General features: G+C 37.9%; 1 protein-coding gene, 11 non-coding genes and 1 pseudogene across 13 annotated transcripts; 1 reads left to right on the forward strand and 12 right to left on the reverse strand.

Moving 5' to 3' along the window:
- Positions 1 to 187: 187 nt before the first annotated feature.
- On the reverse strand, positions 188 to 379 carry LOC149723455 (U2 spliceosomal RNA). Its single transcript, XR_016386952.1, has one exon. It is a non-coding gene; the product is annotated as a U2 spliceosomal RNA (small nuclear RNA).
- Positions 380 to 1,201: 822 nt separating this feature from the next.
- On the reverse strand, positions 1,202 to 1,393 carry LOC149723456 (U2 spliceosomal RNA). Its single transcript, XR_016386978.1, has one exon. It is a non-coding gene; the product is annotated as a U2 spliceosomal RNA (small nuclear RNA).
- A 759-nt stretch (positions 1,394 to 2,152) lies between these two features.
- LOC149723457 (U2 spliceosomal RNA) lies at positions 2,153 to 2,346 on the reverse strand. The gene has a single exon (XR_016386983.1). It is a non-coding gene; the product is annotated as a U2 spliceosomal RNA (small nuclear RNA).
- An 835-nt stretch (positions 2,347 to 3,181) lies between these two features.
- LOC149723458 (U2 spliceosomal RNA) lies at positions 3,182 to 3,375 on the reverse strand. Its single transcript, XR_016386968.1, has one exon. It is a non-coding gene; the product is annotated as a U2 spliceosomal RNA (small nuclear RNA).
- An 807-nt stretch (positions 3,376 to 4,182) lies between these two features.
- LOC149723459 (U2 spliceosomal RNA) lies at positions 4,183 to 4,374 on the reverse strand. The gene has a single exon (XR_016386962.1). It is a non-coding gene; the product is annotated as a U2 spliceosomal RNA (small nuclear RNA).
- Positions 4,375 to 5,006: 632 nt separating this feature from the next.
- LOC149723460 (zinc finger MYM-type protein 1-like) lies at positions 5,007 to 7,547 on the forward strand. 2 transcript variants are annotated; one of them, XM_089893585.1, is made up of 3 exons: positions 5,007 to 7,124; positions 7,198 to 7,283; positions 7,387 to 7,523. In XM_089893585.1, the coding sequence occupies exons 1-2, from the start codon at positions 5,367 to 5,369 to the stop codon at positions 7,270 to 7,272; spliced, it is 1,833 nt and encodes a 610-aa protein (XP_089749711.1). In that variant the 5' UTR covers positions 5,007 to 5,366; the 3' UTR covers positions 7,273 to 7,283; positions 7,387 to 7,523. The 2 variants fall into 2 exon arrangements, with proteins under 2 accessions (XP_089749711.1, XP_089749710.1); XM_089893584.1 differs by having other exon boundaries at positions 5,007 to 7,283; positions 7,387 to 7,547.
- Positions 7,548 to 8,298: 751 nt separating this feature from the next.
- On the reverse strand, positions 8,299 to 8,490 carry LOC149723461 (U2 spliceosomal RNA). The gene has a single exon (XR_016386963.1). It is a non-coding gene; the product is annotated as a U2 spliceosomal RNA (small nuclear RNA).
- Positions 8,491 to 9,270: 780 nt separating this feature from the next.
- Positions 9,271 to 9,462, reverse strand: LOC149723462 (U2 spliceosomal RNA). The gene has a single exon (XR_016386984.1). It is a non-coding gene; the product is annotated as a U2 spliceosomal RNA (small nuclear RNA).
- An 812-nt stretch (positions 9,463 to 10,274) lies between these two features.
- On the reverse strand, positions 10,275 to 10,466 carry LOC149723463 (U2 spliceosomal RNA). Its single transcript, XR_016386953.1, has one exon. It is a non-coding gene; the product is annotated as a U2 spliceosomal RNA (small nuclear RNA).
- Positions 10,467 to 11,288: 822 nt separating this feature from the next.
- On the reverse strand, positions 11,289 to 11,480 carry LOC149723464 (U2 spliceosomal RNA). The gene has a single exon (XR_016386964.1). It is a non-coding gene; the product is annotated as a U2 spliceosomal RNA (small nuclear RNA).
- Positions 11,481 to 12,476: 996 nt separating this feature from the next.
- On the reverse strand, positions 12,477 to 12,668 carry LOC149723465 (U2 spliceosomal RNA). Its single transcript, XR_016386945.1, has one exon. It is a non-coding gene; the product is annotated as a U2 spliceosomal RNA (small nuclear RNA).
- Positions 12,669 to 13,482: 814 nt separating this feature from the next.
- Positions 13,483 to 13,674, reverse strand: LOC149723466 (U2 spliceosomal RNA). The gene has a single exon (XR_016386967.1). It is a non-coding gene; the product is annotated as a U2 spliceosomal RNA (small nuclear RNA).
- Positions 13,675 to 14,496: 822 nt separating this feature from the next.
- Positions 14,497 to 14,634, reverse strand: LOC149723467 (U2 spliceosomal RNA; annotated as a pseudogene).
- Positions 14,635 to 14,826: the final 192 nt, after the last annotated feature.

Consider the following 14,826-nt stretch of genomic DNA (forward strand, 5'->3'; position numbering starts at 1 on the left):
CTAGTAGTTGGACATGATTTTTATTGGTTGCGTTTTGGTAGGATTGGATCATTACTTAAACACGAGTAGTTCGAACATCAACTATATGAACACAAATCGCGGTTAGTCTCGCGGAATTTATTACGAGATACTCTGTTTATACAGTTGTATTGGAATAATTTATTAGTATACTAATATCCACCAAAGTGGAATGTGGGCCGAACCTGGCGATAATGCAAGACCAGGACAACCCGGAGCAGTAGAAGCAAGCTTCATTACCGTGCTCTGTGTTCAAAAATCCGAATGAAATATAGAGGAAACGAATCGTTTCCGTCTCAGATTACACCCTGAGAAGAACAGGTACTACACTTGATCACAGCTAAAATAGCCGAGAAGCGATAACTCCAGGAGTCCTCTGGATCAGTATAATTGTTATACCGCGTAAAAAATTAATAGCCCTTTGGCGCGAGCCACCTTGGAGGAATTGATCACACTATAGGCACAACAGCAAACGTATTCCGGATTCCGTGTATGGAACAAAATACACATACATCTTAGTTGGTATTGTGTCCATATTCTTTTCATCTTAGGCTCTATTTCGGCGTGGGTTTAAAAAGCTTTACAGGGGCAAAAAATAAAGAACATTGCAACGATTTCCCTGCTGAAAATTAGAACCCTTGGCCACACGGGGCGTAAGTTGTTTCCGCCTTTCGATGCGAAAAAATTCAAATGTCTATGTTGCGGCTTGAATCTCGCATTTTATATTGCGGATTGAATCTCACATGTTTTATGTTGTGTGTGTAACTGAGTTGGCTTGTCTAGTTAGACGTTAACGGATGCATATAACATATAATAGTAGGTAAGTTTATATTCCCCTTACCCAGATATATTTGATTATTTTATTGTTCGGAGATGCAGGTGTTTGTGTACCTTGGTTTTCTCTATGCTAATACTTTTCCATATTTTAATTCTTTTTTTGGCAGAGATTGGCGACTCTATTAAGGCAAAATATAATTCTCTATTACTACTAGTAGTTGGACATGATTTTTATTGGTTGCGTTTTGGTAGGATCGGATCATTACTTAAACACGAGTAGTTCAACTATATGAACATCAACTATATGAACACAAATCGCGGTTAGTCTCGCGGAATTTATTACCAGATACTCTGTTTATACAGTTGTATTGGAATAATTTATTAGTATACTAATATCCACCAAAGTGGAATGTGGGCCGAACCTGGCGATAATGCAAGACCAGTACAACCCGGAGCAGTAGAAGCAAACTTCATTACCGTGCTCTGTGTTCAAAAATCCGAATGAAATATAGCGAAAACGAATCGTTTTCGTCTCAGATTTCACCCTGAGAAGAACAGGCACTACACTTGATCACAGCTAAAATAGCCGAGAAGCGATAATTCCAGGATTCCTCTGGATCAGTATATTTGTTATATACCGCGTAAAAAATTAATAGCCCTTTGGCGCGAGCCACCTTGGAGGAATTGATCACACTATAGGCACAACAGCAAACGTATTCCGGATTCCTTGTATGGAACAAAATACACATACATCTTATTTGGTATTGTGCCCATATTCTTTTCATCTTAGGCTCTATTTCAGCGTGGGTTTAAAAAGCTTTACAGGGGCATAAAATAAAGAATATTGCAACAATTTCCCTGCTGAAAATTAGAACCCTTGGTCACAAGGAGCGTAAGTTGTTTCCGCCTTTCGATGCGTAAAAATTCAAATGTCTATGTTGCGGCTTGAATCTCACATGTTTATGTTATGTGTGTAACTGAGTTGGCTTGGGAAGCATATAACATATAATAATAGGTAAGTTTATATTCCCCTTACCCAGATAAATTTGATTATTTCATTGTTCGGAGATGCAGGTGTTTGTGTAACTTGGTTTTCTCTATGCTAATACTTTTCCATATTTTAATTCTTTTTTTTTGCAGAGATTGGCGACTCTATTTAGGCAAAATATAATTCTCTATTACTACTAGTAGTTGGACATGATTTTTATTGGTTACGTTTTGGTAGGATCGGATCATTACTTAAACACGAGTAGTTCGAACATCAACTATATGAACACAAATCGCGGTTAGTCTCGCGGAATTTATTACGAGATACTCTATTGGAATAATTTATTAGTATACTAATATCCACCAAAGTGGAATGTGGGCCGAACCTGGCGGTAATGCAAAACCAGGACAACCCGGAGCAGTAGAAGCAAGCTTTATTACCGTGCTCTGTGTTCAAAAATCCGAATGAAAATATAAAGGGAAACGAATCGTTTCCGTCTCAGATTTCACCCTGAGAGGAACAGGTACTACACTTGATTACAGCTAAAATAGCTGAGAAGCGATAACTCCAGGAGTCCTCTGGATCAGTATAATTGTTATACCGCGTAAAAAATTAATAGCCCTTTGGCGCGAGCCACCTTGGAGGAATTGATCACACTATAGGCACAATAGCAAACGTATTCCGGATTCCTTGTATGGAACAAAATACACATACATCTTAGTTGGTATTGTGCCCATATTCTTTTCATCTTAGGCTCTATTTCGGCGTGGGTTTAAAAGGCTTTACAGGGGCAAAAAATAAAGAATATTGCAACAATTTCCCTGCTGAAAATTAGAACCCTTGGCCACACGGGACGTAAGTTGTTTCCGCCTTTCGATGCGAAAAAATTCAAATGTCCATGTTGCGGCTTGAATCTCGCATGTTTATATTGCATTTTGAATCTCACATGTTTATGTTGTGTGTGTAACTGAGTTGGCTTGTCTAGTTAGACGTTAACGGATGCATATAACATATAATAATAGGTATATAACATATAATAATAGGTAAGTTTATATTCCCCTTCTCAGATATATTTGATTATTTCATTGTTCGGAGATGCAGGTGTTTGTGTACCTTGGTTTTCTCTATGCTAATACTTTTCCATATTTTAATTCTTTTTTTTGGCAGAGATTGGCGACTCTATTAAGGCAAAATATAATTCTCTATTACTACTAGTAGTTGGACATGATTTTTATTGGTTGCATTTTGGTAGGATTGGATCATTACTTAAACACGAGTAGTTCGAACATCAACTATATGAACACAAATCGCGGTTAGTCTCGCGGAATTTATTACGAGATACTCTGTTTATACAGTTGTATTGGAAAAATTTATTAGTATACTAATATCCACCAAAGTGGAATGTGGGCCGAACCTGGCGATAATGCAAGACCAGGACAACCCGGAGCAGTAGAAGCAAGCTTCATTACCGTGCTCTGTGTTCAAAAATCCGAATGAAATATAGAGGAAACGAATCGTTTCCGTCTCAGATTACACCCTGAGAAGAACAGGTACTACACTTGTGATCACAGCTAAAATAGCCGAGAAGCGATAACTCCAGGAGTCCTCTGGATCAGTATAATTGTTATACCGCGTAAAAAATTAATAGCCCTTTGGCGCGAGCCACCTTGGAGGAATTGATCACACTATAGGCACAACAGCAAACGTATTCCGGATTCCGTGTTTGGAACAAAATACACATACATCTTAGTTGGTATTGTGTCCATATTCTTTTCATCTTAGGCTCTATTTCGGCGTGGGTTTAAAAAGCTTTACAGGGGCAAAAAATAAAGAACATTGCGACGATTTCCCTGCTGAAAATTAGAACCCTTGGCCACACGGGGCGTAAGTTGTTTCCGCCTTTCGATGCGAAAATATTCAAATGTCTATGTTGCGGCTTGAATCTCGCATTTTATATTGCGGATTGAATCTCACATGTTTTATGTTGTGTGTGTAACTGAGTTGGCTTGTCTAGTTAGACGTTAACGGATGCATATAACATATAATAATAGGTAAGTTTATATTCCCCTTACCCAGATATATTTGATTATTTTATTGTTTGGAGATGCAGGTGTTTGTGTACCTTGGTTTTCTCTATGCTAATACTTTTCCATATTTTAATTCTTTTTTTGGCAGAGATTGGCGACTCTATTAAGGCAAAATATAATTCTCTATTACTACTAGTAGTTGGACATGATTTTTATTGGTTGCGTTTTGGTAGGATCGGATCATTACTTAAACACGAGTAGTTCAACTATATGAACACAAATCGCGGTTAGTCTCGCGGAATTTATTACCAGATACTCTGTTTATACAGTTGTATTGGAATAATTTATTAGTATACTAATATCCACCAAAGTGGAATGTGGGCCGAACCTGGCGATAATGCAAGACCAGTACAACCCGGAGCAGTAGAAGCAAGCTTCATTACCGTGCTCTGTGTTCAAAAATCCGAATGAAATATAGAGAAAACGAATCGTTTTCGTCTCAGATTTCACCCTGAGAAGAACAGGCACTACACTTGATCACAGCTAAAATAGCCGAGAAGCGATAATTCCAGGATTCCTCTGGATCAGTATATTTGTTATATACCGCGTAAAAAATTAATAGCCCTTTGGCGCGAGCCACCTTGGAGGAATTGATCACACTATAGGCACAACAGCAAACGTATTCCGGATTCCTTGTATGGAACAAAATACACATACATCTTATTTGGTATTGTGCCCATATTCTTTTCATCTTAGGCTCTATTTCTGCGTGGGTTTAAAAAGCTTTACAGGGGCAAAAAATAAAGAACATTGCAACGATTTCCCTGCTGAAAATTAGAACCCTTGGCCACACGGGGCGTAAGTTGTTTCCGCCTTTCGATGCGAAAAAATTCAAATGTCTATGTTGCGGCTTGAATCTCGCATGTTTATATTGCGGATTGAATCTCACATGTTTTATGTTGTGTGTGTAACTGAGTTGGCTTGTCTAGAGACGTTAACGGATGCATATAACATATAATAATAGGTAAGTTTATATTCCCCTTACCCAGATACACTGGCGCCGACTCCCAGAGGTGCGAAGGTGCGGCGCACCTCGTGAATTTTCGAGTATAAAATAAATGAACGTCTAAAAAAACGAGATAATTCTTTAAAACTTACGTTTTGTATAAACATTGTTGATTTAGGCACTGTTTTGTATAAACATTGTTGATTTAGGCAACTAACGATATTACATACTTTAATCGCGCGTTAAAAGCGCCCAGTATAGTTCTAATAAAAGCCGTATTATTAAACTATGGTTATGCGATTTTTGTTCGGGTAAATCATCATGCAGTACGGCATAAATATAATATAAAATAAGTAGTTAGTTACTGCAATACGACATAAATATCAAATAAAACAAGTAGTATTAAAACATACATGTGAATTGTGATAACACTAAGACTAACAATGCTTCTCATTGTTACGGAATTCAAATTAAAACATTTTCTGCATTGGTAAAAAAGTAGTATACGTGGCAAAAATACGTTTACAAAGTTTTTAAAAGTAAAAGTAGAATGTCTGCTGCAAAGCAACGTAAGCTGCAATCGCAATCGATATCCAATTTTTTTGCGCCAGTAAAGGCAGCAGGCAGAGCAGAAACATTTGAGCCTGAAAGAACGAATGCGCCGGATGGTGTTTTGTTAACAACAGAACCAAGTAATTATTCCTCTGGAAATCGTGGCCGGTACTATCAGCCTTCTTGGAAAGAGCAATTTCCATGGATACATTACGACGAAATAGTAGACGTACTTTCTTGCACCTACTGCAAATGGTCTGTAGATTCCGGTAAAGCAATGCCCAAAACACGTGAAAAACTAACAAATAAATCGAAACGGTGGGTGGATGGATTTAATGAATGGCACAAAATGAAGTCAGAATGTAAATTACATGAAAACCGTCCATACCACCTTGAGTGCGCAGCAGCCTATTTGGCAAGAAATTCCACATCACCTGGTACGACACAGCAACAAGATACGATTACAAAAATAAACACCGCTGCACTTGCACAGAGGAAGTTAAACTATGAGGCACTCGTGGCTATATTCGATTCCGTGCTCTTCTTGGCGGGTCAGGGGATAGCTTTTCGTGGTCATGACGAGTATAGTTCAAATTTTGTACAGACCGTTCGTTTGCTTTCGGTTCACTCGTCCCATGTTCATCGTTGGCTAAACAGACCCGACAAATACAAATGGATGAGTCACGATATACAAAATGAAATGCTCCGAATGTGCAGCGATGCAATAACTAAATTACTTCTAGGACGTATTCGAGAGTCGAAATATTTTGCAATAATCGCAGACGAAACATCAGACATTTCACACACGGAGCAACTTTCTCTGTGCATTCGGCACGTAGATAGGGAGTTTATTGTTCACGAGAGTCTTATTGGTTTGTTCAATGTGGGGAAAACTGATGCATTGACGCTGTTTACTACCATCTGTAATGCGTTAAATGATTTTGGTTTAGATATTGCCAATTGTAGAGGGCAGTCTTATGACGGAGCAGCAAATATGCGAGGAAACATAAGTGGTGTCCAGGCCAGATTTCGTCAAGTTAACCCACTCGCACCGTATGTGTACTGCTCCGGCCACAAGTTGAATTTAGTTGTTCAGGAAGCATTCATGTTGCACCATGAAGGAATAAATGCCCTTAAACTTCTATCCGCCATTGTAAATTTCATTCAAGTTTCCCCTAAACGCCTGGCAAATTATAAAGAATTTCTAGAAGTTAATAATGAATCAAATCTAAAGTCTAGTCTTCGTCCCCTTTGTCCAACACGGTGGGTGATGCATCTTCCAGCTCTTGATGCCTTTCTCGCAAACTACAAAAATATTCTTAACTGGCTCGAAAAAGTCTGTAACGATACAGAACTCGACAGACTAACCCGAAGTACAGCTCGGGCTCACCTTGGTTCCATCGAAAAATTTTCCTCATACTTCATGCTTCGATTGTTCCAAAAAATTTTGGCTTGGGTGCATCCGGTTCATACCGCGATGCAAGGACGTCAAATGACCATGGGAAGGTTTAAGCTACTTTTAAACAACCTGATCTGCACTTTTTCCGCAGCCACCGCTAACACATGTAACGCTAAACACTTCACTGACTCGGTTGTACAATCTGCAAAGGAACTTGGACTAAACGAACCGACGACTCCACGGGGAAATGTCAATTTCTCTTCGATAGAATTTTTTTGCAGTATACACACCAGTCTTGTTGAACATGTCACAAATTCTATTCTGGAACGTTACGATAAGGAAGGATTAGAACACCTGGTAAATATAGAAAACATGATAAACAACGACCCTATTCCAGAAACATTTATATCTGACAATTTTCCCGATTTAGATTCGAAACGGTTTACAGCAGAAAAAGAGCAATTTAATTTGTACAAGATTCACCACAAACTGGATAAAAATTTAACATTGCATGAAGTAAGCAAGATGTTTGAAAATGACAAGACTCTGGAAATGATGCTGCCTAATATCGCACTTCTAATTCGCTTGTATCTCACTCTCCCTTGCACGACTTGCGAAGCTGAGCGATCTTTTAGTTGTCTAAGAAGAATAAAGACTTACCTTCGATCAACGATGACACAACAACGTTTGAATCATGTGTGTATGTTAAACGTACACGCTGATATTATTCAAAAGCTCAACAAGACGGAAATTATTGAAAAGTTCGTTGCCAAAAATTTAGTTCGAAAAAATACTTTCTCGTTTTAAAACCGAATTTAGCTACGTTATAAACTGTTGTTCTTGCTTTTTATATTAGTTCCTGTTATTTTCTTTTATCTTTTTGTTTGCACCGTTGTGTAGAAGTTAAATAAATGTATAAACAAGAAGCCAGACATGAGTACGCACTAAAAAGTTCTTTTGTTGGACAGTAAATTAAACGGAAGAGAAAGCGTCTTTGATTGCGTATAAACTGCATAGAATTACGAAATAATATTCCTCCCGCGAAACTTATGTAAGAATCAATTGGTGAAGAATAAAAATAACGCGTTTTACTGCGCATAAAATTTACTATTCGAATGACGTAAACGGGCCGTGACGTCATAGTTTTCGATCCGCACCTCGACGATTTTTTTGAACTCGGCGCCTATGCCCAGATATATTTGATTATTTTATTGTTCGGAGATGCAGGTGTTTGTGTACCTTGGTTTTCTCTATGCTAATACTTTTCCATATTTTAATTCTTTTTTTGGCAGAGATTGGCGACTCTATTAAGGCAAAATATAATTCTCTATTACTACTAGTAGTTGGACATGATTTTTATTGGTTGCGTTTTGGTAGGATCGGATCATTACTTAAACACGAGTAGTTCAACTATATGAACATCAACTATATGAACACAAATCGCGGTTAGTCTCGCGGAATTTATTACCAGATACTCTGTTTATACAGTTGTATTGGAATAATTTATTAGTATACTAATATCCACCAAAGTGGAATGTGGGCCGAACCTGGCGATAATGCAAGACCAGTACAACCCGGAGCAGTAGAAGCAAGCTTCATTACCGTGCTCTGTGTTCAAAAATCCGAATGAAATATAGAGAAAACGAATCGTTTTCGTCTCAGATTTCACCCTGAGAAGAACAGGCACTACACTTGATCACAGCTAAAATAGCCGAGAAGCGATAATTCCAGGATTCCTCTGGATCAGTATATTTGTTATATACCGCGTAAAAAATTAATAGCCCTTTGGCGCGAGCCACCTTGGAGGAATTGATCACACTATAGGCACAACAGCAAACGTATTCCGGATTCCTTGTATGGAACAAAATACACATACATCTTATTTGGTATTGTGCCCATATTCTTTTCATCTTAGGCTCTATTTCAGCGTGGGTTTAAAAAGCTTTACAGGGACATAAAATAAAGAATATTGCAACAATTTCCCTGCTGAAAATTAGAACCCTTGGCCACAAGGGGCGTAAGTTGTTTCCGCCTTTCGATGCGAAAAAATTCAAATATCTATGTTGCGGCTTGAATCTCACATGTTTTATGTTGTGTGTGTAACTGAGTTGGCTTGGGAAGCATATAACATATAATAATAGGTAAGTTTATATTCCCCTTACCCAGATAAATTTGATTATTTCATTGTTCGGAGATGCAGGTGTTTGTGTAACTTGATTTTCTCTATGCTAATACTTTTCCATATTTTAATTCTTTTTTTTCAGAGATTGGCGACTCTATTTAGGCAAAATATAATTCTCTATTACTACTAGTAGTTGGACATGATTTTTATTGGTTACGTTTTGGTAGGATCGGATCATTACTTAAACACGAGTAGTACAACTATATGAACATCAACTATATGAACACAAATCGCGGTTAGTCTCGCGGAATTTATTACCAAATACTCTGTTTATACAGTTGTATTGGAATAATTCATTAGTATACTAATATCCACCAAAGTGGAATGTGGGCCGAACCTGGCGATAATGCAAAACCAGGACAACCCGGAGCAGTAGAAGCAAGCTTCATTACCGTGCTCTGTGTTCAAAAATCCGAATGAAATATAGAGGAAACGAATCGTTTCCGTCTCAGATTACACGCTGAGAAGAACAGGTACTACACTTGATCACAGCTAAAATAGCCGAGAAGCGATAACCCCAGGAGTCCTCTGGATCAGTATAATTGTTATACCGCGTAAAAAATTAATAGCCCTTTGGCGCGAGCCACCTTGGAGGAATTGATCACACTATAGGCACAATAGCAAACGTATTCCGGATTCCTTGTATGGAACAAAATACACATACATCTTAGTTGGTATTGTGCCCATATTCTTTTCATCTTAGGCTCTATTTCGGCGTGGGTTTAAAAGGCTTTACAGGGGCAAAAAATAAAGAATATTGCAACAATTTCCCTTCTGAAAATTAGAACCCTTGGCCACACGGGGCGTAAGTTGTTTCCGCCTTTCGATGCGAAAAAATTCAAATGTCCATGTTGCGGCTTGAATCTCGCATGTTTATATTGCATTTTGAATCTCACATGTTTATGTTGTGTGTGTAACTGAGTTGGCTTGTCTAGTTAGACGTTAACGGATGCATATAACATATAATAATAGGTAAGTTTATATTCCCCTTCTCAGATATATGATTATTTCATTGTTCGGAGATGCAGGTGTTTGTGTACCTTGGTTTTCTCTATGCTAATACTTTTCCATATTTTAATTCTTTTTTTTGGCAGAGATTGGCGACTCTATTAAGGCAAAATATAATTCTCTATTACTACTAGTAGTTGGACATGATTTTTATTGGTTGCGTTTTGGTAGGATTGGATCATTACTTAAACACGAGTAGTTCGAACATCAACTATATGAACACAAATCGCGGTTAGTCTCGCGGAATTTATTACGAGATACTCTGTTTATACAGTTGTATTGGAATAATTTATTAGTATACTAATATCCACCAAAGTGGAATGTGGGCCGAACCTGGCGATAATGCAAGACCAGGACAACCCGGAGCAGTAGAAGCAAGCTTCATTACCGTGCTCTGTGTTCAAAAATCCGAATGAAATATAGAGGAAACGAATCGTTTCCGTCTCAGATTACACCCTGAGAAGAACAGGTACTACACTTGATCACAGCTAAAATAGCCGAGAAGCGATAACTCCAGGAGTCCTCTGGATCAGTATAATTGTTATACCGCGTAAAAAATTAATAGCCCTTTGGCGCGAGCCACCTTGGAGGAATTGATCACACTATAGGCACAACAGCAAACGTATTCCGGATTCCGTGTATGGAACAAAATACACATACATCTTATTTGGTATTGTGTCCATATTCTTTTCATCTTAGGCTCTATTTCGGCGTGGGTTTAAAAAGCTTTACAGGGGCAAAAAATAAAGAACATTGCAACGATTTCCCTGCTGAAAATTAGAACCCTTGGCCACACGGGGCGTAAGTTGTTTCCGCCTTTCGATGCGAAAAAATTCAAATGTCTATGTTGCGGCTTGAATCTCGCATTTTATATTGCGGATTGAATCTCACATGTTTTATGTTGTGTGTGTAACTGAGTTGGCTTGTCTAGTTAGACGTTAACGGATGCATATAACATATAATAATAGGTAAGTTTATATTCCCCTTACCCAGATATATTTGATTATTTTATTGCTCGGAGATGCAGGTGTTTGTGTACCTTGGTTTTCTCTATGCTAATACTTTTCCATATTTTAATTCTTTTTTTGGCAGAGATTGGCGACTCTATTAAGGCAAAATATAATTCTCTATTACTACTAGTAGTTGGACATGATTTTTATTGGTTGCGTTTTGGTAGGATCGGATCATTACTTAAACACGAGTAGTTCAACTATATGAACATCAACTATATGAACACAAATCGCGGTTAGTCTCGCGGAATTTATTACCAGATACTCTGTTTATACAGTTGTATTGGAATAATTTATTAGTATACTAATATCCACCAAAGTGGAATGTGGGCCGAACCTGGCGATAATGCAAGACCAGTACAACCCGGAGCAGTAGAAGCAAGCTTCATTACCGTGCTCTGTGTTCAAAAATCCGAATGAAATATAGAGAAAACGAATCGTTTTCGTCTCAGATTTCACCCTGAGAAGAACAGGCACTACACTTGATCACAGCTAAAATAGCCGAGAAGCGATAATTCCAGGATTCCTCTGGATCAGTATATTTGTTATATACCGCGTAAAAAATTAATAGCCCTTTGGCGCGAGCCACCTTGGAGGAATTGATCACACTATAGGCACAACAGCAAACGTATTCCGGATTCCTTGTATGGAACAAAATACACATACATCTTATTTGGTATTGTGCCCATATTCTTTTCATCTTAGGCTCTATTTCAGCGTGGGTTTAAAAAGCTTTACAGGGACATAAAATAAAGAATATTGCAACAATTTCCCTGCTGAAAATTAGAACCCTTGGCCACAAGGGGCGTAAGTTGTTTCCGCCTTTCGATGCGAAAAAATTCAAATATCTATGTTGCGGCTTGAATCTCACATGTTTTATGTTGTGTGTGTAACTGAGTTGGCTTGGGAAGCATATAACATATAATAATAGGTAAGTTTATATTCCCCTTACCCCAGATAAATTTGATTATTTCATTGTTCGGAGATGCAGGTGTTTGTGTAACTTGATTTTCTCTATGCTAATACTTTTCCATATTTTAATTCTTTTTTTTCAGAGATTGGCGACTCTATTTAGGCAAAATATAATTCTCTATTACTACTAGTAGTTGGACATGATTTTTATTGGTTACGTTTTGGTAGGATCGGATCATTACTTAAACACGATTACCCAGATAAATTTGATTATTTCATTGTTCGGAGATGCAGGTGTTTGTGTAACTTGATTTTCTCTATGCTAATACTTTTCCATATTTTAATTCTTTTTTTTCAGAGATTGGCGACTCTATTTAGGCAAAATATAATTCTCTATTACTACTAGTAGTTGGACATGATTTTTATTGGTTACGTTTTGGTAGGATCGGATCATTACTTAAACACGAGTTGTACAACTATATGAACATCAACTATATGAACACAAATCGCGGTTAGTCTCGCGGAATTTATTACCAAATACTCTGTTTATACAGTTGTATTGGAATAATTCATTAGTATACTAATATCCACCAAAGTGGAATGTGGGCCGAACCTGGCGATAATGCAAAACCAGGACAACCCGGAGCAGTAGAAGCAAGCTTCATTACCGTGCTCTGTGTTCAAAAATCCGAATGAAATATAGAGGAAACGAATCGTTTCCGTCTCAGATTACACGCTGAGAAGAACAGGTACTACACTTGATCACAGCTAAAATAGCCGAGAAGCGATAACCCCAGGAGTCCTCTGGATCAGTATAATTGTTATACCGCGTAAAAAATTAATAGCCCTTTGGCGCGAGCCACCTTGGAGGAATTGATCACACTATAGGCACAATAGCAAACGTATTCCGGATTCCTTGTATGGAACAAAATACACATACATCTTAGTTGGTATTGTGCCCATATTCTTTTCATCTTAGGCTCTATTTCGGCGTGGGTTTAAAAGGCTTTACAGGGGCAAAAAATAAAGAATATTGCAACAATTTCCCTGCTGAAAATTAGAACCCTTGGCCACACGGGGCGTAAGTTGTTTCCGCCTTTCGATGCGAAAAAATTCAAATGTCCATGTTGCGGCTTGAATCTCGCATGTTTATATTGCATTTTGAATCTCACATGTTTATGTTGTGTGTGTAACTGAGTTGGCTTGTCTAGTTAGACGTTAACGGATGCATATAACATATAATAATAGGTAAGTTTATATTCCCCTTCTCAGATATATTTGATTATTTCATTGTTCGGAGATGCAGGTGTTTGTGTACCTTGGTTTTCTCTATGCTAATACTTTTCCATATTTTAATTCTTTTTTTTGGCAGAGATTGGCGACTCTATTAAGGCAAAATATAATTCTCTATTACTACTAGTAGTTGGACATGATTTTTATTGGTTGCGTTTTGGTAGGATTGGATCATTACTTAAACACGAGTAGTTCGAACATCAACTATATGAACACAAATCGCGGTTAGTCTCGCGGAATTTATTACGAGATACTCTGTTTATACAGTTGTATTGGAATAATTTATTAGTATACTAATATCCACCAAAGTGGAATGTGGGCCGAACCTGGCGATAATGCAAGACCAGGACAACCCGGAGCAGTAGAAGCAAGCTTCATTACCGTGCTCTGTGTTCAAAAATCCGAATGAAATATAGAGGAAACGAATCGTTTCCGTCTCAGATTACACCCGGAGAAGAACAGGTACTACACTTGATCACAGCTAAAATAGCCGAGAAGCGATAACTCCAGGAGTCCTCTGGATCAGTATAATTGTTATACCGCGTAAAAAATTAATAGCCCTTTGGCGCGAGCCACCTTGGAGGAATTGATCACACTATAGGCACAACAGCAAACGTATTCCGGATTCCGTGTATGGAACAAAATACACATACATCTTATTTGGTATTGTGTCCATATTCTTTTCATCTTAGGCTCTATTTCGGCGTGGGTTTAAAAAGCTTTACAGGGGCAAAAAATAAAGAACATTGCAACGATTTCCCTGCTGAAAATTTGAACCCTTGGCCACACGGGGCGTAAGTTGTTTCCGCCTTTCGATGCGAAAAAATTCAAATGTCTATGTTGCGGCTTGAATCTCGCATTTTATATTGCGGATTGAATCTCACATGTTTTATGTTGTGTGTGTAACTGAGTTGGCTTGTCTAGTTAGACGTTAACGGATGCATATAACATATAATAATAGGTAAGTTTATATTCCCCTTACCCAGATATATTTGATTATTTTATTGTTCGGAGATGCAGGTGTTTGTGTACCTTGGTTTTCTCTATGCTAATACTTTTCCATATTTTAATTCTTTTTTTGGCAGAGATTGGCGACTCTATTAAGGCAAAATATAATTCTCTATTACTACTAGTAGTTGGACATGATTTTTATTGGTTGCGTTTTGGTAGGATCGGATCATTACTTAAACACGAGTAGTTCAACTATATGAACATCAACTATATGAACACAAATCGCGGTTAGTCTCGCGGAATTTATTACCAGATACTCTGTTTATACAGTTGTATTGGAATAATTTATTAGTATACTAATATCCACCAAAGTGGAATGTGGGCCGAACCTGGCGATAATGCAAGACCAGTACAACCCGGAGCAGTAGAAGCAAACTTCATTACCGTGCTCTGTGTTCAAAAATCCGAATGAAATATAGAGAAAACGAAGCTAAAATAGCCGAGAAGCGATAATTCCAGGATTCCTCTGGATCAGTATATTTGTTATATACCGCGTAAAAAATTAATAGCCCTTTGGCGCGAGCCACCTTGGAGGAATTGATCACACTATAGGCACAACAGCAAACGTATTCCGGATTCCTTGTATGGAACAAAATACACATACATCTTATTTGGTATTGTGCCCATATTCTTTTCATCTTAG

The sequence above is a fragment of the Ciona robusta genome, unplaced genomic scaffold (genome assembly GCF_009617815.1).
Source record: "Ciona robusta unplaced genomic scaffold, ASM961781v2 AP042749.1".
NCBI classification, from domain to species: domain Eukaryota; kingdom Metazoa; phylum Chordata; class Ascidiacea; order Phlebobranchia; family Cionidae; genus Ciona; species Ciona robusta.

Excerpts from the sequence above, each read along its gene's own strand:
- LOC149723460 (XM_089893584.1), top strand. The coding sequence starts at position 5,367 with ATGTCTGCTGCAAAGCAACGTAAGCTGCAATCGCAATCGATATCCAAT. Across the intron at positions 7,284-7,386 it reads AAAATTTAACATTGCATGAA|CTGAGCGATCTTTTAGTTGT; the intron begins GTAAGCAAGATG and ends CGACTTGCGAAG.